The following is a 24328-nucleotide window of genomic DNA, read 5'->3' as shown; positions in this document are numbered from 1 at the left end:
CCCTGCTCCGTGGGGAGCCTGCTTCTCCCTCTGCCTGCAGCTTCCCCTGCTTGTGGACTCTCTCTCTCTGACAAATAAATAAAATCTTAAAAAAAAATTACAGAAACTGTTCTTATAATATTACTTCCCACATCGCAGTAGTTAGATGTAAATGAAGTGAAGCAAAGATAAAAACTTCACAATGCAAATGAAGACAGGCAGTCAGTATCTGTTTCTGATTTTAATACAAGTATAGAGTGATTCACGTTCAAAAACTAGAAGTCAGGATGTGTCTGAATGCCAGGGCTTCAAAATCAATGCAATTCTGTAAAGTAAAAAAGTAAACTATTAGAACAAAGCTGAAATTAGAAGTCTACATTCTTCAGTGAACTTCTAAGAAGAATTTGCTCATCTGTGGCAGAAACGAATCTGTATTATAAATGCTAGACCCGCTAACCACTACTTGTAGCATACCCACGTTGCTTTCCCTGTCAGCGAACCACGTAATTGGAAATCGGAACAAGTGTGTTCAGGTTGTTTCCTTTTTTTTTTTTTTTTAATGGATAAAAATAACTTGAGAAGGCCCACACCAAATGGTGGTCTGTTTTTCTTTTCTCTCTATACCTAAAGACCTCTTGCCCATTGGATTGAATTTGAATATACTAGTTCAGAAGGCTCATCATCAGTTATGACCTACCGATTCAAACTTGCTGGGAGGGCTCCCAGTGGTGGATGGTATTAAAAGCAGCTGCAGGCAAGGGGTTTGGCCTTACTTCCTTGTAAGGTAATTAGATATGTTTCTCTGCTGAACTCCCAGGTAAAAGACACATTAGAGACCCAAACACAGAATTGGAAAGAGCAAGTCACTGCCTCAAACACACTTCTCAGACATTAAGATGCTATGAATCTCTACCTCAGGGTCTCATTAAAATGCAGATTCTGATGGTAGTGGCCAGGAGCTGGTGGGTGGTGGGAATACAGAATTTTATGGATATAGAGTTTCAGTTTTGCAAGATGAAAAGAGTTCCAGAGATTGCACAACATTGTGAATGTACCTGACATTACTGAACTGTATGTTTATAATTGGTTAAGATGATACATTTTATGTTAGATGTATTTTACCACAATTGAAAAAAACTCTCCGAGGGAGACTTTTTCAATTCTTAAAGAGGAGCTGCTCAATGGATTCTGCATTGTTAAATGGATTTTGGATCTTTTCAGGATTTTTCAGTGACTGTGCAGGCTAGCGTGCCTCCCCATCCCCACCAACACGCACAATATTTGACCACAATGACAGAGAGAAGAACCTTTGCTGTGTCAGCATCAAAAGGAAGGGAAGGGGAAGGGTAGAGAGGAAGGAAAGAAGGAAGGAACGAAAGAAGGAAAGAAGGGGAGGGGAAAAAGAGGAAAAAGGAGAGGAAAGGAAAGGGAGAGGGGAAGGAAAAATGGGGAAGGAAAAAGGAAAGGAAAAAGAGGGGAAGGAAAAAAGAAAGGGAAGGAAGAAAAGAAAAGATTCTGAGGCATTTGGTTTGGGGTGGGGCCCGAGATTCTATGTTTCTCACAAGTTACTGGTGACACCATTGCCGCTCATGCACAGACTACACGGAGTAGCAAGGCTCTCGATAACTGGGCTACTGAATTCTGGGAGCAACTGAAGGGCTGTTGGTGTTCATCTGACCTAAGTAGTTACTCCATTCCGGTCCATTCTATCCTGTTCCCCCCCGCCCCCCAACCCCAGTCTCAGAATGAGAAGTCTGCCTTTCACACATTGCATTTTACTACATAGTTCCAGGCAGAATTAAAATGTGGGAATAAACTACAAGGGGACAAGTTAGAGAAATGACCTGAGATAGCTCAGGAGAGCTTAACATTATGCACGTTCATGTACAAAATTGTCATCCAAATTACTACAGAGAATAACAAGTTTCTACAGGTTTGCAAAGCAGCTGATCAAAGGAAGAATTAAAGAAAATATTAATGTGGCAAATCAGTTATTAGGCTGGCTCTTCTGGCTCAGAAAACTTTTGTCAAATACATACATGAAAAACCTTCATGAGCACAAATACTATAAAGTACTTTAAATGTGTCCAAGATTTTTGAAACTTAATTATTCTCATTGTTTGACAATATTTGGGTTGAAAGAGACCAAGTTTGTCCTCGCAGTTTATGGTGGGTATTTGCTGAATACACTTTTCAGTGTTCTATCCCTTAAGCAAGCCAATATACCCTAGTTTCTTTGGGAAAATAATATTAACATATAAGAAATCAGGAATTGTATATAGCTAAAGAAGTTATAAGCTCAAAAAGTCTGTTGAATATAATAAATAGTCACTATTGTTGGGCCCTAAAACAAGGACGGAGCTGAGACCCTCATGGTTGCCTGAACTTCAGCAGCGGGCCAAAGCCCCTAGAGAGGCGAACTGTCTAGCAAGTATTACTTTCTGATCCCTTAAAATTTTCTCTTAACCAATTTGAGCTATTGGCACTGTACCTTTGCTTCTGGCAAACATGGTCCAAACACCTCCAACAAAAGTCTTTCTTCTTTTACTGCTTTTTCAAAGTCTGCAAAAGATATCTTGCCATCGTTGTCAAAATCCTAGAGAGGAAGGTGATTTCTTGATAACTGAGTTTTTAATTTTGCATGAAAAAGAACTCTTTGCCAACTAAAACCATTAGTTTATACTTGTGTGGGGACTACTTGCATAAATCAAAAGGTACTTATTTATCAAGGCTACCTAATTTCTGTAAGTCTATTTGGAATACCTGGTATTATGGGCTGAATGTTTGTGTCCCTCCTGGCTCCAAATTCACATATTAAAGCCCCCAGTGTGATGATTTTGGAGGTGGGGGCTTTGGGAGGTTATTAGGTTCGGATGTCTCAAAGGTGGAGCCCTCAAAATTTAATTAGTGTCCTTGTAAGTGGAGAGAGACCAGAGCTCCCTCTCTTTGCCATGTGAGGACACATCGAAGTGGTGGCTGTCTACAAGCCAGGAAGAGAGCCCCCACCATGGAAGCAAATTGACTGGCACCTTATCTTGGATTTCCCAGTCTCAGGATCTTTTTTTAAATTTTAAGTAATCTCTACACCCAACGTGGAGCTCAAACTCACAACCCTGAGATCAAGAGTCACACGCTCTACCAACTGAGCCAGCCAGACACCCCCCAGTGTCAGGATTTTGAGAAACCATGAGAGACTATGGACTCTGGAAAACAAACTGAGGGCTTCAGAGGGGCGGGGGGTGGGGGACTGGGATAGGCTGGTGATGGGTAGTAAGGAGGGCACATATTGCATGGTGCACTGGGTGTTATATGCAACTAATGAATCATGGAACTTTACATCAAAAACCAGGGATGTACTGTATGGTGACTAACATCATATAATAAAAAATTATTATAAAAAAGAATCCCTGTTAAAGTCACCCAGCCTGGTATTTTGTTATAGCAGTCCAAGCAGACTAAGACGACTGAGTTACTTTAGATACATAAAATATAGACCTGTCCCTAAAGGACCTGTACTCTAATTGGGGGAATAAGACAAAAAATTAGAGGACGTGTATTATTATATTGCTACTTTTGTGATAAAAACCGTGCCATAGGGCAAAGATTTTCAAGTTTAATTTGTAGTAGAACTTGTTCCTCAAAGGATTTCTGACTTGGAGCCCGTCGTGTAAAAAGGATAAAAGTGAAGTTGCTCACGTAAGAAGCAAGGCACTGAGAGCAGTAACAGTTCAGGACGGACTAGAATCACGACAAGATGCTTGCAGACCACCGGGAGGTCTTTCGGGTTGGCTGAGACAGCCTTTAGGTAGCCAGAGAGGTACAGGCAGCAAATGCAGAAGAACGGCCCAACCTGAACTCTGACAAATGAGGGAGTGTGAGTCAGGAAGAAGACAGACCTGCCTGGAGCATTAATGACAGGGACCATGGGAGATCAATCATGGGGAGACCACGTATGTAAATTAGAAATGCCTCTACTTAATTGAATTTGGGTTTGATTTGATGGGCTCTTGTTTTTTCACTTCTGGGCATAACTAAGTCAGGGTTGCGGAGAGTCTAACTTAGAGAAAGGTTTGAATAATTATCAGGAAAAAATTCACTCCATAATATTTCCTTTCAAAAAAGAAGGGAGCGGGTTTAGTACTGGGGAACATACTGTCTCTCAAGAAGTCTACCCTCAGCCCCAGCAGCAGCTAGTGAGAGTATCTCTAGAGGAAGAAGATAGGCTGGAGCCTGTGTTAGCTGAATGTGAGACTCAACAGCCCCCAACATCGATTCCCTTCCTCATCCGCAGAGTAATGGAGGTGAGCTGGGTCCAGGCTGTCTTAGAGTCACAAATTTTCACGGGTATCCAGGATAGGGTCATAGTAAGAGAAGGAGAGAAATGACTATGTCCATAATAAAGAGGTACTATTAGTTTCATTGAGAGAATTCTGCAACCCATTTTCTAGAGTGACTTGTGGTAAACCTATTTGTACTTCAGTTTTCTCATCTGTAAAATAGAGATAATTTCTACTCCATAGGGTTGTTTTGAGGTTAAAATGAGTCCATATAGTAAAGTTCTGTGAAGGGCCTCGCATATAGTAAGTACTCTATAAGGGACAACTAGTTTAATTATTATGTTGTCTTGTTATAATGAGTGTTTCGATGGATTGGAGGGTGAGGGCCATGAAGACAGACAAGTGTAGCATCCCATTCTGCACAAACCGAATCTGCTGCACTACCACCCACACATTAATGAGATTTTACGGATAGTAAAATATTTTAAACTAATAAACATTCATTTTGTACAGTGATTCATTTAATCACCGAGCCATTCCATAAGTATTTACTGAGCACCCACTATCAACCAGGCACTGTTCTAGGCAATGGATAGAGAAGAGGACAAAAAATTCTGCCCTCATAAAGGTTGCCATCATTATAAAGGGAAATAAATCATTTCTTTGTCTTTAGCTTTCTCCAACATCTGCTTGATTGGATATAATAAGTTATAGGTTTTCATTCTTACCATTTTCTTCAGTGTTATGTCTACCAACTCTTTTATTCCTTCATCAGTCTCTTCTTCAGATGACTGTTGGTGTAGACTGTTCTTCAACATGTCAAATATCTCTTCTCGAGAAATATAACCATCACTATTCAAATAGTAAACTTCAAAACAGACTGTCCAAAGCACAAGAAATTTAAAGACTTGGATAAGAATAGTTAAAATATCACTAGTTTTCTCCTTAGTTATTTCAATATATAGTTTTTTAAAAGATAAAAACAAATCACACAACCTATAATTATTGGTCCATATGATAGATTTTAAAATAAAGCACCCTTTATTATACTTCTTTCCACAGGATTAAATCCCTCTGGGGATGTGGATTTTGAAATTGAGAGTTAAAAAATGTTATGAAACCTGAAACCATGAAATTCCTAGAAGAGAACATAAGAACAAAGCTCGTTGACATGGGTCTTGATAATGGTTTCATGGCTATGACACCAAAAGCACAAGCAACCAAATTAAAAAAAATAAACAAATGGGACTCTATCAAACTAGAAAGCTTCTGCACAGTAAAAGAAACCATCAACAAATGAAAAGACAACCTGTGGAATGGGAGAAAATACTTGGAAACAATGTCAGATAAGGTGTTAATATCCAAAATATATAAAGAACTACAATTCAATAGCAAAAAACCCAACCTGATTAAAAAGTGGGCAAAGGACCTCAATAGACATTTCTCCAAAGAAGATAAATGAAAAGCCAACAGGTACAAGAAAAGATGTTCAACATCACTAGTCATTAGGGAAATGCGAATTAAAACCACAATGAGATATCACCTCATGCCTGTGAGAACGGCCATCATCAGAGAGAGAGAGAGAGAGATAACAAATGCTAGTGTGGATGTGGAGAAAAGGGAGCCCTAGTTTACTGTTGGTGGGATTATAAACTGGTGCAGCCACTCTGGAACATCATACAGAGGATCCTCAAAAAATTAAAAATAGAACTACTGTATAACCTAGCAATTCTACTTCTGGGAATATAACCAAAGGTAATGAAAACACCAACTCAAAAAGGTATCTGCACCCCCACGTTCATAGCAGCATTATGTACAATAGCCAAGGTCTGAAAACAATCTAAGTTTCTAAAGGTCAATGAATGGAAAAGGAGTTGTGAAACACACACACACACATACACACACACACACACACACACACACACACACACACTGGAATATTATTCAGCCATTAAAAATGAGGAAATCCTATAATTTGCAACAACACAGATGGACCTTGAAGGCAATATGTTAAGTAAAATAATTAAGACAGGGAAAGACAATACTCTATGATCTCCCTTCTATGTGTAATCCAAAAAACCAAAAACAAACCAAATCGAAGAAACAAAAACCCCGACAACAAACTCATAGAAAAAGAGATCAGCCTTCTGGTGATCAGAGGTGAGAGGGCTGAAGAAGGGGGAGTTAGAGGAAGATGGTCAAAATGTATAAACTTACTGTATAAGTTAAATAAGTACTAGGGACGTAATGTACAACATGATGATTAGAGCTAACACTGAAGTATGATACAGAGAAAAGTTGTTAAGAGACTGAATCCTAAGAGCTCTCATCACAGGGATAATTTTTCCCCCTATATTCTTGTCTTCTTATTGTATCTACATGAGAAGACAGATGTAAGCTGAACCCATTGTGGTAATCCTTTCACAATATATGTAAATCAAATCAACCTGTATTGCCTTGAACTTACACGGTGATGTATATCAATTATTTCTTAATAAAACCATAAAAGTAAAAGAATTTGGGGGGAAAATGGTTGACAAAGATGCAGAATCCTATTCATGTGTATCTAGATTGGAGAGGAAACAGTTACAGATTGGATATCAAAATGAACTTTGTAAGAAACATTTGATATTCTTCATAATTAAAAAACAAATAAACAGAACACCTCACTGATACAGCACAAAGTAAGAGTCCAGATTCCTTGGTCATAGCAGCTCAGGGAATGTTATTTTAAAAAGTTCCCAGGTAAAACTGTATTTTAAAATGTTCCCCAGGTAAAATTAACATAGCCAGTTGAAACCATTCTTCAATCCACATTGGAGAATCAGTCCTATAGGTACTTTGCAATGAACTATACTTTAAAAAGCAGTTCATTGGAAATTTACATACCTAAGATTTTGCTTTCTGTCTTGGCATTTATGAAGTATATTCAAATATATTACATTATCTTAGTTGGTGACTTCTTGTTTCTGGAATACTTTGAAATCAACGAGCTTAATTTAGGTACTTGAAACTATTTATAAACAAATAATACCTTCTGTATTCAAAGACATACCATCAATTCCAACTTGTAAATATTAATAGTCCTTTCCTCTTCTCTGTTCTCACTGTTATTTCCTAGATAACTTCAACAATCTAAGAAACTTCCCTGCCTCCATCCAATATTTCATTATTTATTATGGTTGATTCAGAACTGTCCTCTTAGGGAGTGTTGGGGAGAGGAAACTGATCCCTCTTGCTAAGATTCAACCTTAATGATACACATTTAACTTACCTTATTAGCCTCATGTCTCGACATCAATTTGCCCAACTCAACATGCTGTTAAGACATCCATGCTTTTATTCATACTGTTCCTACTGTCTAGCATGGTCTTCTTTCTAGTTTCTTTCTGCTCAAGATTTACAAGAACCAATTAAAAGGCTAGTATTCTGTTGAAAGTGTCTTCTGATCCACCAGATCCACTAGAAAGAACTTTCTCATCACTCCCATATAGTATTTTGAAAATACATAGATTTCTAAGTAATCAAATGATATTGTGGTTATTAGTTTATATGTATTATGTGACCCAGAACCTACCATTTCCTGTAATAGAATGATTTCCTGGGACTTAGGTAAAACAAAAGAATTTTATAGACTTCAAAAAAATGTGATGAAACTGCAATAAAGGAGATATATATAAATATTTTTTAAGTAAACTCTACACTGAATGTGGGGCTCAAACTCACAACCCAGAGGTCGAGAGTTACATGCTTTACTGACTGAGCCAGCCAGGTGCCCCTGGAGAGAAATATTTGAACCTGTGGTTATTCAATACATTTATACACGTGTACACATACATGTATGTGTGTTTGTATCTCAATATTATGATTCTCTTCTTATATAGAGCATAAAAACTAAGTACAAACTTCATCACATCACTGACAAAGAACATTTTCAATGTATTTGGGTAGTGAGTCTGTCACCCCCTTGGAGCCTGCCTATCTGCACTACCCAAAATGATCACTCTCTCCCTGGAGAGGGATTTCCATGACTGGCATCCATTCATTCATGCCACAGATGACCTTACTCGGGCGCTCGTAATCTAGTTAAATGTTTTAGCAAAAGCAATAGAACCAGGTATAAAATTCCAGAGTAACGGATTAGCTGTGTCTTTTTGTGGTTTCTTCAATCCATAGCACGCCTGCAGCACAACCCCATGAAAAATAGTATTTTTCCTAACATATCCTGAAATGTATATGAAACATTTTTAGGAAGAGGGATTAGAGGAGGAAAATTCTTTACAGTGTGATGCTATTCACTCATGTGTAACTGCATTCAGGGTCACAGCCATTTTCCCTGTCTTATCACCACAAGAATTTACATCCATGAATATTTAGCTTTTCCTTTCTCAGTGAGACTTTTGCATAAGAAAGCAGCAACAAACTTAAGTGGCAACTATATTTAAATGTTACCCCTGTGAAAAATTAGACTTGAGAAAAGTTAAGGAAAAAAAAAAAACAAACCCACAGAGGTACCTGGCTGGCTCGGTGGAGCATACGACGCTTGATCTTGGGGTTGTGGGTTTGAGCCTTATGTTGGGTGTAGAGACTACTTCAAAATAAAATCTTGAAAAAGAAACCCCACATAATGTTGTATGTCAATTTCACCTCAATAAAAATAAGAAAAAAACTCCACAAAACAAAGAAACAAAAATCGTAAATGTCAGAGAAAGTTGGTGGTTTTTTAAACGGTCACTATTGTTTAAAAAATGTGTGTTTAATTTAGGGGTCTTCTTTTCTGCATCCCAAATCCAAGTTCAAGTGGAAGAGCAAGGGACAAAAATTTGTTTACTTACTCAGAACTCCACAGCCTTTTCTCAAGCCATTTTGACACTTTTAAGCAATTGTTCCCTTGAAGAGTGCCATTTAAAATTGTTCCTATTCTCTTTCCAGGGATCCTCACCCCAAAACCTTGCCCCAGAGGTATAAAACATGGAAAATATACATCACATCAATGGTACAGGTGAGGTGAGGCCAGAGCTATTTATTTTTAGGCAAAATTGTGAATAGGGAGATTTTTGTCTTTGGAATTCCTAACATTCCTGTCCTGTAGGAAACTCCCAAAATCCTTCTCCCTATGGGCCTGTGGGCATTCTTTGTCCTCAACCTTCTTCCCTCTCTTCACTCATCTACACAAATTCTAACACTAGAGTATTGATGTCTGATGGTTAATGAGCATTTCATCTTGTTTTGTGTCATTCCTTCACATTTATTTTCTTTGATCAAGAGACAAGGAATAGCCTCACTGTGACTTATACACTGCCCTATATCAAGGCCCAATTCCTGCTGAGCCCAGAGGCAGCCACAAAAACCTTGGCCTTGCTGGCTGATTAGAGTTGGCACAAGCCCTGACCTTGACTTGCTGGTCTTGGCCTGGGCCTTAAGCAAAAGAGTGGTCCTGGTGACACTGAGGCATTACAGAACCAGTGAAGGAAGTGTTTGGGGACCCTGGGTCTAAGGACTCTCCCATGAAACAGGTCACCCATTTCATGTTTTGATTTTTTTTAAAGCTGTCATGAACTATTTTTGAAAGGTTGCTATAGAGAACATGGATTTTATATTTTTAAAAAATGTTTAAGCATTCACTAAATACGAAATTGACAATGTATATTACTAAGTCAGTAATCACATACAGAAATCTTACACTTAAGCTTTTCTTCAAAAGTCCCTCGAAGAAACACTGATAATCCTTTAACCCACTCTTTCGCATTTATGCAGTTATCATTGTCTTTGTCAAATGCAAAAAATACTGAAAGAAAAATACCGTAGAAGCATATTGTAGTTTACAGCTACTTTATAATTCAAAAGTATGTATATATAAAAAGGTTTTTAAAACTTTCTTTCAAACAAAAACAAAAACAAAACACACTGAAAAACTTTCCTCCCAAATTGAGGGGAAAAAAGGTTTTGGCACAGTCTTTCTTAAAAGAGTCAAAATTACCGGAAATATGTTTTCCCCAGATTTTTATAGAAAGAAAAGAGTAATTCTCCATGATCAATGATGAATTTCACTTGTGATGTTTTGTACAGTTACTATGAGCCAAGAAGAGCAACAGTGGAGCTAATCAAGGTGATAATTTTTATTCTAAAGAGTAGCAGGCTGCCTGGGTGGCTCAGTCGGTTGAGCAGCCAACTCTTGATTTTGGCTCAGGTCATGATCTCAGGGTCCTGCGATCAAGCCCCACATCGGCTCCATGCTCAGTGGGGAGTCTGCTTGAGATTCTCTCCCCCCCACCCCCGTTCATGCTCTCTCTCTCTAAAATAAATAAATAAATCTTTTAAAAATACGTAAATAAAAAGAATGGCAAAGGGGGCACCTGACTTGCTTAGTTGGTAGAGCATGTGACTCTTATCTTGGGGTCGTGAATTCAAACCCCACACTGAGTGTAGAGATTACTTTAAAAAATAATAATACAAATAAAATGCATTTGAAAAGAGTGGCAAAATTCTGTTCTAAACAGTCTTTATAATACCCAAAGATAAATTACTAAAATAAACATTTTTAAATTTACCAAGAAATCTTAAAATCCTATAGAAAGTAAAGTGTTATTGACTCTTTTAGGGGTGATGTTAATTATTTTGATTATGATTATGGTTTCAAGGTATATACCTATATCAAAACTTACTAAATTGAACACTAAAAATTTGTTAGTGAAACTGGATCACACTAAATCATTTTCTATTTTAAATATAAGATCTTGTCTTTTATTTTTTTCAGTGTAATGAGTATCTTTTTTTTTTGTACTGGTACAGTATTTTTAGGAGGAAAAAGAAGTTATTTAATAGTTTACATGTCTACAGCATATGAATTCAAAGACATCATGAATAGAAAGCCATTTGCTTAACTTTAAAGAAAAAACAATACTGCCAGCTTATTTAGTTCATTACTCGTTATTTCTCAAAGTGGTACAGCTATGAGATAAGAAATTCTGAGTGAGTTTTTATTAAAAACCATCCTCACAATCAAATCAACCTTTGTTTTATATTGGCAGTCTTACCACAATTATGTCTTTCTAGTTTGGTATTGAAAAATTCAAGGGGCACCTGGGTGGCTCAGTCAGCTGAGCATCCAACTCTTTTTTTTTTTTTTAATTGTTTTTTTTTTTTTTTTAAAGATTTTACTTATTTATTTGACAGAGATAGAGACAGGCAGCGAGAGAGGGAACACAAGCAGGGGGAGTGGGAGAGGAAGAAGTAGGCTCATAGCAGAGGAGCCTGATGTGGGGCTCGATCCCATAATGCCAGGATCATGCCCTGAGCCGAAGGCAGACGCTTAACTGCTGTGCCGCCCAGGTGCCCCTGAGCATCCAACTCTTGATTTTGGCTCAGGTCATGATCTGGGGGTTGTGAGATCAGCCCCCAAGCTCCTGGAGGGACTCGTGTGCTCAGTGATGGGCTCCTGCTCAGCACAGAATCTTCTTGTCCCTTTTCCTCTCCTCTGCCCCTCCCACTGGCTTGCGCTCCCTTTCCAAATAAATAAATAAATAAATAAATAAATAAATAAATAAATAAATAAATCTTTTTAAAAAATTCACTCTTTGATGACAACTGAATACATATATATAAAAATAAATTTGAATATAAAAATCTGTCATTACAAATATATATTTACCACATATTAACACATATACCATATATATTGCCATCTCAGCTTGGCCCATTTCAATTTCTTGAGACTCTTACCCCTATTCATTAGCATATCATCAGTCATTCCAAATATGCTGTGCAGGATCGCTCGAAACGCATTACGATCTAGTCCAAAGTTATTTAGTCTTACATTAGCTTTTTCCACCAAGCTGTGAAAAACTCTTAGGAGACACTCTACTTCACTTTTTTTGACTGCAAAATAAAAATACAAATAAATACGGCTTAGACTTAGTCCTTGAGTATACCAATCTAATAAAAAATAATTCACTAAGCAGCTCTTTTGTTCCTATGGTGCTAGATGCTCTAGTGATTAAAAAGTATGACATGACTTGTTACTTGAGGGCTTACCTTTCTGGGAGTCACCCAGAAGTCTCATAAGATAGTACGTAAATGAAAAATTATGTCATATTAACACTCACCATTATAGACACGTAAAGAAAGAGAAATCAATGTGGGAAAGAGGAGTTGGGCCATTTTCATAGGAGCAGACTTTGAACAGAGACTTGAAGAATGCATAGTACTTATACAGGAAGGGATGTGTTGGGGGTAGTACAATAGAAAATTCCAGGGAGAGAAAACATGGGTAAAGGAAAGAAGTAGAATTGCAGTTGGGTTTGAATATGCTTTATTGGGAGCACAGCAAATTGAGAAGTGAAAAACAAGATTGAAGAGGGTGGGCTAATGGCAGAGCGCCTTGAACACCTAGTTAGAAAATTAACATTTACAGTTGACTTGAACCACATAGGTTTGAACTGCGGGTCCACTTAAATGTGATTTCTAAAAAAATAAACATAGTGCAGTACTGTAAATGTATTTTCTCTTATGATTTTCTTTCTTTCTTTTTCGAGACAGAGAGTGGGGAGGGGCGGAGACAGAGGGAGAGAATCTTAAGGCTCCATGCGCAGCAGCCGATCTCACGACCCTGTGATCATAACCTGACCTGAAATCAAGAGTTGATGGCTTGACTGACTGAGCCACCCAGGTGCCCCATTCTTTTATGACTTTCTCAGTAACATTTTCTTTTCTTTACTTACTTAAAGCATATAACACATAAAATATACGAAATATGTTAATTGACTTTTAAGTAACGTCAGCAATAGGCTATTGGTAGTTAAGGTTTTGGGGAGTCCAACATGGATTTTCAACTGTGTGGGTGTTGGTGCTTGTATCCTCCAGGTTGTTCAAACATCAGCTGCATTATACTGGAGCAGTGATTTTCTCATGGACCATCTTTGGACCATCTGTAAGAGAAAATCAACCCCCTCTCCATTGTTTGTTTAATCCAGATTCCCATCTATGTCTTGCTCCTGACCTACCACGTCAGAATCGCTAACATCAGGCCCAGGAATTAGCTTTTATTTTTTATTTTAAGAGTTTTATTTATTTATTTGTGAGAGAGCACAAGTGGAGAGGAGGGGCAGAGGAAGAGAGAGGAGCAGACTTCCCACTGAGCAGGGAGCCCTATGCAGGGCTGGATCCCAGAACTCCAGGATCATGACCTGAGCTGAAGACAGATGCTTAACCAACTGAGCCACCCAGAAGCCCAGAAATTAGCTTTTAAACAAGAGCTGGGTTGACTCTTCTAGGCCCTAAGGGTTGAGAAGCGGTTTAGGAAAATTCATCTAGCAAAATTATATTGAAGGGGAAAACTGGAAGCATAAAAGCCAGACTTGGAGTGATAGATAGGGCTTTGATTAGGGAGGTGGAAATGAGGTCAAAAAGTGGGAAGGGGCCTGAGATGTTAGAGAAAATCAGTAGGACTTGGTGACTAATTTTCAAACAAAAATTTCCAATATTCATACACCTAGATTTCACTCTAGACTTAGGAAAAGAGTATTTTTAAATAAGTGCATGGGTGGTTCTAATGCATTGTCAGGACTGAGAATTAAGGGATTAGATTTAGCGGGTTGGGGGTACTAAAGTGCCCAGATTCCACTTCTGTTTTTTACTTAACAGCAGCCTTACACAAGTCATACAGCTTCTTTATGGCTCAGAGTCCTCACCTATGAAACTGGGTATTATCCTAGATGATCTTTGAGATTCCTTCAGTTTCTAAAAGCCCAATTCTCTGAATCAAAGATTATTTGAAAGAACCAGAAGAGTTAGGAAGGAGAGCTGGTTACTATTTCTTTTTTCTCCTCCAACCCCCTTTTTTTCTTTTTATAGGGAAGGTGGGGAGAAATTTTAGATGCTGTCTTTGCGATGATTTCATGTCGCCCAACTGAAATCAATGACAACACATAGCACATATGCAGTTCACAACCTTAGGGTTTTACAATGGTCAAAATGATTTGGTTCTTAGGGGAATGGTTGACAAATCTGAAGAATAAGCAAGTACAATACTGTTTTATGAACTGAATTAGATTCTCAGGCTCCACAGTGTGACTATAAGCCCTGAAATATGACATAAAGCTAATTTTTATCCATCCAATAAGCATTTATTAAGAGCCTCCTGTGAACCAGGCAATGAATACACCACGCTTCCTGCCCAAGTTGTTACACTTTGGCTAAGACATAAAAAAGTGCAACAAGGAATGACAAGCACTATGATTGATGGTGTTTGACGGTGACCCAAAGGAAGGAATAATCAATTGAGGGAGGCGGTAGGAAATTAAAAGTCCCACGGAGGTGTCACTTGAGCTAAGGCCTGCCAAAGTGAGCGTTTGCCAGAGGAGACAGCTTGGAGGTATATTCCGAGAGCTGGCTGCAGATGGTTTCGTGCGGCTAGGTGGCAAACTTGACTTTACAACGAGGAGTTTCTGAAAAATTTTGGCTGCCAAGTTAACAGGATCATATTTGCACTTAAGAGAGAACACTTTTGCAGGAGATTCTTGAAACTACCTTATGAGTGGTGAGCCTAGATGGACAAGTTTGTCTTCCCAATTTTAACAGTCCACCCCATCCCATATGCTCTTTGTACAATGACTTTGAGTTTCCTCTGAGAGATGGGAGGGTCCCTCCTTTACTTGAAACTAGGAGGGGGCAGGGTGTGTGTGTGTGTGTGTGTGTGTGTGTGTGTGTGTGTGTGACTGTTTCAATCACTAGAGCTCAGTGGAAATGAGGCAATGTGACTCTTCAAGGCTAGGTCACAGAAGGGGATACAGCTGCTCTGAGAATAAAACTTGGAATGCCTTCTTTTCTTTTTTTGAATATGAAGAAAAAGGAAGCTCAGGTGTGGATGCACTCTATGGAGTGCAGAGTATGTTAATGATCACCTGAAAGTAGTGCTGCTCAATTCTGAGGGAGAGAATTATCAGCGAGGGGCAATGTTAGCACCAACAATGTGAAAATGGATCCCTGAGGAGAGGGAGGTTTTAAGAGTCAGGAGATGCTATGAGTCAAATATTAAAAAGTCATTCAACACAGCTATCAAGGATTTGGGGCACAATCTTTGTCAGGTAATAACTTTCTTGGTTTTATCCATGTAAGCTCACATTTCATTATATCTTAAGACCTTACTCATGAGGTCAAGGAACCACTGAAAATGACATGTGAAAGATTACAGGTAATGAGAATGGTGAGGTGCTAGAGATTGACCCATGTTACTTAACTTTATTTTGGAATAATTTTAGATTCACATAAGAGAAGTAATGATGATAGAGTTTGCATAAAATCTTCACTCTGTCCCTGTTAACACCTTACAGAACCATGGTACAGTTGTCAAAACAAATACACTAACTAATTGACACATTATTATTAACTAAACTACAGATTTTACCACTTTTCCTACTACTGTCCTTTTTTGGGGGGTTCCAGAATCCAAGCCAAGATATACTTGGTTGTCATGTCTCTTTACATCTGTGATAGTTTTCAGTCTTTCATGATCTTGAGATTTTATTTTGCATAATGTTCCTCAATTTGTGTTTGCCTAATGTTTTTCTCACAATTAGACCATGGTTAGGTGTTTTGGGGGAAAATACTGGAGATAAATTAATGTTATCCTCACATGTCAGGGGGATACATATTAACAAGGTTAACTGCTGATAACTTTGATCACTTGGTTAAGCTAGTCTACATGGTTCTCCACTGTAGTTAGTTTTCCCTTTCCACAATCTATTCTTTAGAAGCCAATTGCTCAAGTAAAATGGAATCCCACTTCTTGGGAAGGAGTATCTATACTATTATTCGGAGTTCTCCTCAAAGGAAGAGGTCTTTTCCCATTTACTTACTCAATTATTTATATCACTATGGGGGGGGGGTCACACATACTTATTTTGTAATAATTGTTAATTTTCTTGCTCAACTTGTTCCAGTTTGGGGCACTGGGAGCTTTCGAGTTGGCTCTTGTATGTTTCATACAGCATAATCCATTGGCTTTTTCACCTCTTTACTTTCTGGCACTACTTGCCAGGCTGATCTCGTATTACCCCTGTGTGAGATAACAGGATATATTAGTCCCTGCCCCTGGTTCCTGACACATAGCTCCCAAAACTCTTGGGATTTCCTGATGTGAGCTGTAGGAGTACCTTTTGTTCAATTTATGTTGACCCTGGTTCTCAACACAAAGCTCCTAAATCCCTTAGAACATCAGGGGTGATAGGAATCTTTTGTTCTAATGAGGTGACTGCTAGTCACCAGAAAGACCAAACCGTTGATTGAAAGCTTGGAACTTTCAGTCCCACCCCCTATTCTGCAGAGGGGATGTTGATTTAATGATCTATGATGCCTATGTGATGAAACCTCTGTGAAGACCCCCAAAGTACAGTGTTCAGGGAGGTTCTGGGTTGGTGGACATACGAAGGTCCTGGGAGAGAGAGTGGACACTCCATGCCCTTCCCCACATACCTTGCCCCATTCATCTCCTCCATCCGGCTCTTCCTGATTATAGCCTTTCATAATAAATCAGTAATCTATTAAGTAAACTGTTTTCCTCAGTTCTGTGAGCTGCTCTAACAAATTAATTGGACCTCCAATTTACAGCCAGTCAGTCAGGAATAAAGATAACAACCTGGACTTGTGACGGGCATCTGAAGTGGGAGATAGTCTTGTGGAACTGAACTCAACCTATGGGATCTGATGCCATCTCAGATAGTGTCAGGACTAGAAATGGCTGGGATGTCACAGAAGATAGCTTGCTGGGAAAAACCACACAGCTGGAGACCGGAAGTGTCAGAAGTATAAGCGTAGTAGTAATGGCAGAGTAAAAGAGAAACACACAGGTGCAGCGTGGGTTTTCTTTTCCACTCTGTACAGCTACTTCTTCAAGGAATCCTGGTTCTTTTTACTGTAGACTGGTTTTTAGACACCAAGGTCTAGGCACTGGGTGTGCTTGTTATTACTGGGTATTAAGATTTCTAAGCCCTCTCAGGAGACATAGCTGGAAAATATTATGTATACTAACCTACGTATGCATACATATTAACACGTGTTATGTCTCACAAATTAAGTAAAAGGCAAATATTGGGCTACTGGGTCTAGAGGTGGTCCTGGGCTAAGTCCCAGAAGAGATGATCAGTTGTATTAAAAAATTCATGAACACCCAGGGGCTCATGAATTCACAAGAATTCATACTAGATTTAACTTATTTCCTCCTTTTGGTAGGAATGGATTGGAGAAATGTTCACAAAGTATTTGGATTTTAGCAAGGCATATGACAAAAATCTCTTATCCTTATATTAATTACCTATTCAGTATCCAGTAGTGCCAAGCACAACAGCAGGCTCTCAAATAAATGTCTGCTAAATAAATGATAACCCCTTGTAAACAGGAGAGATAAAGGAATATACTGGATGAGTCAGGATCTAAAGTAACTACTTGATGGCAAAATAATCATTTAAATCAAACAACATGGAATTATTGGGTAGTTTTAAAATTCTTCACTAAGCTTTAAAAAAGTTTTAATCTACGCAAGTGTAAAAATTGTGGATAAACAACAGTATGTATGAAAAAACTGGGTCAATTCCTAACTCAGTATCAGTGAAGCTGGGATTGCTCCTAGGCTGATAGAACTGAAGTTTCGTGAAACTAACGATATATGTTGGCTAACTGAATTTTAAATTAAAAAAAAAAAATTCTAAGGGAAGACAGCCACCATGTAGTTAGCAATAGTATTCAAGACCCTAAAGAAGGAAGAAATAAGTACGATTTTCTGGGTTTAAAGCACTAGGAAAGGCAGTAAGCCATTGAAACCCCTGTATATTAGTTGTTTCTAAATGACAGTTTTGAAGGCTTAAGGGAAAAAATTAACCACCAATGTGAGAAATAATACCAAGACAATAAATTAGCTAGGTTTCAAATTCCACAGAGACCAGAGCAAAGATATAAATACATATACACACACATACATGCCCACAAATACACAAAACCAGATTGCCAAGGATGTGTGAATATGCAACTTAATGCATAAATGTAGAACAAACAATAAAAAAAGAGACTGAACTCATAAATATTAAAAAAAGGAACTGAAGTCTCACTTGGAAAAGACAATTTTGATGAGGAATTCTTAAGCTTCAGTGTGTCTAATAACATGGAGTGAATGATCTGGATGCTTGGCCCCCACTCGCAAATTTTTAAACGTACCTAGGGTAGTATCCAGGAATCTATACTTTCAATATGAATCTTTAGGTAATTCTGATGGTGGAGATACTCCTACCATACTATGAATAAGAGGTATGCAGTCAAGATAAACTACAGAATTTGTGGGCCCAATGCAAAGAAAACATGGGTCCCCCACTCAAAACATTAGGTCAGGGTTAGCAGAGTATTAAAGCATGGGGCCCTGTGACAATGCATAGGTTGCATACCCGTGAAGCCACTTATGATGCCCCGAGGTAATGATCTCCCACCCCCACCAGATTAAAGGTTTTAAAAATTCTACTTAATTTTAATTTACATTTAAATAGCCACACATATACTTAAAAAAAAAATGGGGCACCTGGCTGGCTCGGTTGGTAGAGCATGCATGACTCTTCATCGCAGCATCATGAGATCAAGCCCCACCTTGAGCGTACAGAGTACTTAAAATTTTTTTTGAAGTAATAGCCACACATAGCTAGTGGTTACTATACTGGACAATGCAGCTCTAGCTCTAGAATGTTTTATTCCAGCCAGCTGCCCCAAGACAGTCCTGTCTTGAGAGACAGCCAAGACATCACTAGTTGTTAGCCCTCCCCACGCCTACCTATAAAGAACCAAATTCCAGCAGCACCTGGCTGGCTCAGTTGGTAGAGCATGTGACTCTTGACCTCAGGGTTGTAAACTGGATGGAGCCCCATGTTGGGTGTACAGATTACTTAAAAATAAACATTTTTTTTAAAGATTTTTATTTGTCAGAGAAAGAGAGAAAGAGAGCACAAGCAGGGGGAGCAGCAGGCAGAGGGAGAAGCAGGCTCCTATGCAGGACTCAATCCCAAGACCCTGGGATCACAACCTGAGCTGAAGGCAGATGCTTAACCAACTGAGCCACCCGGGTGTCCCTTAAAAATAAAATCTTAAAACAACAACAGCAACAACAAAACTAAATTCCAGACATGAGAGGCCAGAGTCTACCCTGGTCTCAACTGAAGGACCTAAGAAGTGAGCCAAATTCAACTTTCATTCTGCACTTACTATGGGGCAGTACTATACAGAATGACCATATGAGTCTAGAATGCTTATCAGTAGCATTAATTTGAGAAATAAAGATTGAGTGCAGGCTCTGGCATCAGACTTACCTGAGTTCTAGTTCTGCCTCCAACAGAAAAGTCCACTGTAATTTTAGACAATCTAAGACTTGGGTTTCCTCATCTGAAAACATGGAAAATATCACCTACCTCATTGGGTTTGAGAATTGAAGATGAACATAGACCATTTAGCATAGCATCCTCCCAATGAAGAGTTCAATAAACATGAGTTGTTAGTAATCTGAGTGTAAAATAGTAATCTGGTTACACTGGTGAATAGCTATAGCCTGAACTTTTGACCATAATTTAGCACCAAAGCTTTGGAAAGCAATGCAACTCATTCCTCTTTTCAAATAATTGTTAAGTATCTTCTCTGTAGACTATATGGGATATGGGTCTGATCTAGTATTACATATTCATAACCTACCAAATAACAAATTATGGTATTGAACACACATTTGGGTAGCGGACATTAATGAAAATAGTTCCTTTAGGATGGGGAGAGGAGCTAGATATTTAAAGTCTACAAAATTTCCTTTTGAATGTTATAAAACTCAGGTTGTTCAGAAAACAGCAAATAACAGAAGACAGTATATTGAACATTGGTTAAATCTGCCAGATGGATTTTAAAGGTTGTCTAACAGCAGGATTAGAAAAATAGGCCCTAGCAGTGCCTGAGGAACTCAGATTGTTTAAAATACACCTGGAGTATGAGAAAATTGAATTAAGTCTACAACAAGATTCTTAGGGTGGTGCCTGTCCTACTGAGGTCACAAGGAAAAATGGCAGTGCCCAACAATGAGGCTGTACTAGTGTCTGAACTAAAAGTAATTTCCTCAAAGTCTAAAGACATTCTCAGAATTCTCAGTCAGGACTGCTTGTTGTCATGCGCGAGAGACAAAATATAGACGATTACTTTTTAAGGTCAGGGCAATCAGGGCAAGGAATCCCCCCAAATCTGTTAACATTAATTTTAAAAAACACTTGCCATGTGCTATGTCTCCAACATCTAAAATATCTTCTGTAGCTCTATCAATCCCCGGCCTCTACGGGTTTTGTGCTGGAAAACTCAGGGACCTGGTCAGAGTAAACCTTTAGAGTTGAAATCTCTTACCAAATTTCAGACTGTAACAGAATCAGTACTTGATTGGCAGATAATCCTTTAGCACTTATGCCGTCATCTAAGTTCTCAAATTACTCTTTCCACATACAAATAAATTGTAGGACACCTGATTAAAATATTTTCAGTGTAAGTGCAGGGATCTTGTAAGTTCACTTGTGATCTATTTTTTTAAATGGCCAAAATATCAGAAATCAGAGAAACTCTATTTTGGGGGCTACAAAGAACTTGTTAATGTCAAATAGGTCTATCAATATTTCTACTTGATGGAATAAAGATGTTCAGGCAGAGTTGGATGTCTGGTCAGTACTTACAGTTCTTGACAGTGTTACTGATGGATTCCACCAGTTTCTTCAGAGTCTTCTGGTCCATGCCAAGTGTGGCTTCAACACACTGCACAATTCTCAGATACCCAGTTCCAAGCCTACGTGTCTTTGGTTGCCACTGATTCCACAGTTCATTACTCTATGCCCAACAGAATGTGACCGTGGCAACATTCCAGCAATCAAACATGGAAGGTTCTCAAATGATGGGAAAAATATGCAGCAATGGTTGTTACCACTCAATACAAATGCAGTGATTTCATTAATGTTATTGCGATCTGAAATATTACAGCAATTCCAACCTCAATGTTTTTTTTAGGGCTAAATACCACTTAAAGTGATACTTGATATTACTGTCATTTATTTTTCCTCAGCACAAACGGTGCAGTTGAAAATATTTCCTTCCTATCTGAACACATAGTTGAAAAATAACATTATAAAGACCTCATTTTTACACTGAAATAAAATATTTTTCCAGGCTATATATACCTTCTTCAAACATTACAACCTCCTTTAAAAACTCTAACTAAGGGGTGCCTGGGTGGCTCAGTCGGTTGGGCCTCTGGCTCTTGGTTTCGGCTCAGGTCATGATCTCGGGGTTGTAGGACTGAGCCCTGCGATGGGTTCCGCACTCAGTGGGGAGTCTGCTTGAGATTCTTTCCCCAAGCCCCTCCCCCTGCTTGTGTGCACTCTAAAATGAATACATGATCTTTAAAAAATAAAACCTCTAAGCACCCTCTCATGATCTCCAAAGAGACACTTCAATCTGGGAGCCCCTAGAGAAAGGTAAAACACCACTTGTACCCCTCCAACTTATATCTAACTGGTAAGAGAGCATACTGTGACCATGCCAAAGCTGGCCACCATGACAACTGTGCTAACTCTTGTCTACTGTCAAATCCTAATACAGAGAACAAACACCTCCTAGTCTATGTTCGCTGGCTTTCACTATGGCAAGGCAAGAAAACGCACTAAAATGATTTTTAGAATTTAGGACACTACATTCTTATAAATTTTAAATAAAATATAAAAATGAATTTTAAAATAAGGCAAACACATCTGGAACAAAAAAGCTTTCCCAGAACTTTTCTTTAGGAAATACCAGATGAGTGTTCATTGATTTTAAGTTGAAAACTGGCAATGTTTTAAAAGTATGAAACCTGTCACTTAAGTCTGAAGAGTAACTGTTCTCAATTTCTCTGAGATTAGTCTACTGCTCTTCATGAAATGAAAGAATATTAGGCAACAGGCTGTTAACACACCCTGACTGAAGGAATATGAACCTATACTCTGGATAAAGTAAATTCAGGACACTCTTATGGTATTTAAAACACCTAAGTATACTAAGGGCAACCAAATGAATCCAAAACAACCAGATAGAGGAAGTACCGGTATAAATTCAATTTTTTGATTCAGACACTCTTCAATTTTGTTGCCCTTACCTTGGAACCATTATCCAAATAACATGTCCTGTGTTTATAAAACTGGGGTAAAATTATTCAAGAAAAAGGGTGGTCTGCTGGAGGGAGGAAGTTAAGAGATGTTAGAAATTTGCACATAATGGGGCGCCTGGGTGGCTCAGTTGTTAAGTGTCTGCCTTCAGCCCAGGGGTGATCCCAGAGTCCTGGGATCGAGCCCGCCCCCCCCCCCCCCCGGGAGCCTGCTTCTTCCTCTCCAGCAGCCCCTGTTTGTGTTCCCTCTCCCGCTGGCTGCCTCTCTATCAAATAAATAAATAAAATCTTAAAAAAAAAAAAAAAAAGGATCTGCATATAACATTACCTGGTCAAATTTTCTTCCCATACCTTATTAGAAAGAAGACTGTTAAGGCTACCAGCAGAGGAAGAAAGGGGAACCCTCTTACACTGTTGCTGGGAATGCAAGCTGGTGCAGCCACTCCAGAAAACAGTATGGAGTTTCCTCAAAAAGTTAAAATAGAGCTACCTGACAACTCAGCAACTGCACTACTAGGTATTTACCCCAAAGATACAAATGTAGTGATCTGAAGGAGTACCTGGCACCCCAATGTTTATAGCAGCAATGTCCACAATGGCCAAACTATGGAAAGAGCCCAGATGTCCATCGACAGATGAATGGATAAAGAATACACACACACACACACACACACACACACACACACACACGATGTACTACTCAGCCACCGAAAAAATGAAATCTTGCCATTTTCAACGACGTAGATGGAACTAGAGGTTATTATGCTAAGTGAAATAAGTCAATCAGAGGAAGACAATTATCATATGATCTCACTCATGTGTGGAATTTAAGAAACAAAACAGAGGAACATAGGGGAAGGGAGGGGAAAATAAAACAAGATGAAATCAGAGAGGGAGACAAACCATAAGAGATTCTTAATTATAGAAAACAAACTGAGGGTTACCGGAGGGGAGGGATAACTGGCTGATGGACATTAAGCAGGGCACATGATGTAATGAGCACAGGATGTTATATACAACTGACAAATCACTGAACTCCACCTCTGAGACTAGTAATATCTTAATTATGTGAATTAAAAAAAAAAAAAAAAGGCTACCAGGATGAGAAAACTGTTTCCCAGACAGTCAACAGTCTGGAAAGAATACAATCTTTCTGCCAGGTCACCTTCTTCCTCAGTCTAGTAACAGCTGCTTGTAGTAGGACACAGTCATCATGTATGGGCGTCTACAAAGGAACACTTTTATGTTCATGCCAAAAATGATCACCAAACAACCTGATAAACTTATCTTTTAGCATTTTTGTGAACAACAATCCTAAGAAACTTCCTTTCAGATAAAAAATGTCCCTCAAACTTCCTGGGTACTCAAGAGCATATAGATATCTTTTATTAGGAAAAAGAGTATGAAGCTTTAAGCATAAAATTTAAGGAAGCTTACTAAGAAATATATTATTTTTACAGCTAAAAACTTGGGGACATATCTTAACGTTACACTTACCATCTAGTAGAGTTTCTTGATCTTTTGAACTTTACTTGGGACTCAAAGGGAGCTGATAAGAACACAGCTATTTTTAAGTAAAATAGCTATTTATTCAGCCTCTTGTCATGCCAAAATGTTTTGTGCATATACCACTATAATTAGCACACCCTCTGTAACAGGCAAAATTGTACATCAAATTATATTTCATGTTACCTGATTATATAAAAATGTAAAGTGAAAATGATTTTATCAATTCCTTTTAACATTACTAGTAAACAATTCAGCAGTAGATATGAGGCACAAAATCTTAGTAAAATATGACACAGGAAGAGCAATAATGTAATTTTCACTTAACTTGTCATAATTTGTTATGAATATACAAAGACAAATTTCTAAAATGTTATATTTACTA

General features: G+C 38.5%; 1 protein-coding gene across 1 annotated transcript in view; it reads right to left on the bottom strand.

Annotated features, from left to right (window-relative positions):
• PEX1 (peroxisomal biogenesis factor 1) overlaps positions 1-24275 on the bottom strand; it is an 87432-nt gene extending 63157 nt beyond the window's left edge. The window contains exons 1-5 of the mRNA XM_087861078.1: positions 20978-24275; positions 11979-12134; positions 9940-10044; positions 4985-5136; positions 2471-2575 (exon numbers count right to left, since the gene is read on the bottom strand). Coding sequence (XP_087717204.1) covers positions 2471-2575; positions 4985-5136; positions 9940-10044; positions 11979-12134; positions 20978-21035 — 576 coding nt within the window. The 5' untranslated portion in view covers positions 21036-24275. The remainder of the gene's footprint in view (positions 1-2470; positions 2576-4984; positions 5137-9939; positions 10045-11978; positions 12135-20977) is intronic.
• Positions 24276-24328: the final 53 nt, after the last annotated feature.

This window comes from Ursus americanus, chromosome 3 (genome assembly GCF_024610735.1).
Source record: "Ursus americanus isolate L20-20 chromosome 3, mUrsAme1.1.p, whole genome shotgun sequence".
Taxonomy (NCBI): Eukaryota; Metazoa; Chordata; class Mammalia; order Carnivora; family Ursidae; genus Ursus; species Ursus americanus.
This window is presented reverse-complemented; position numbering and strand designations above follow the sequence as displayed.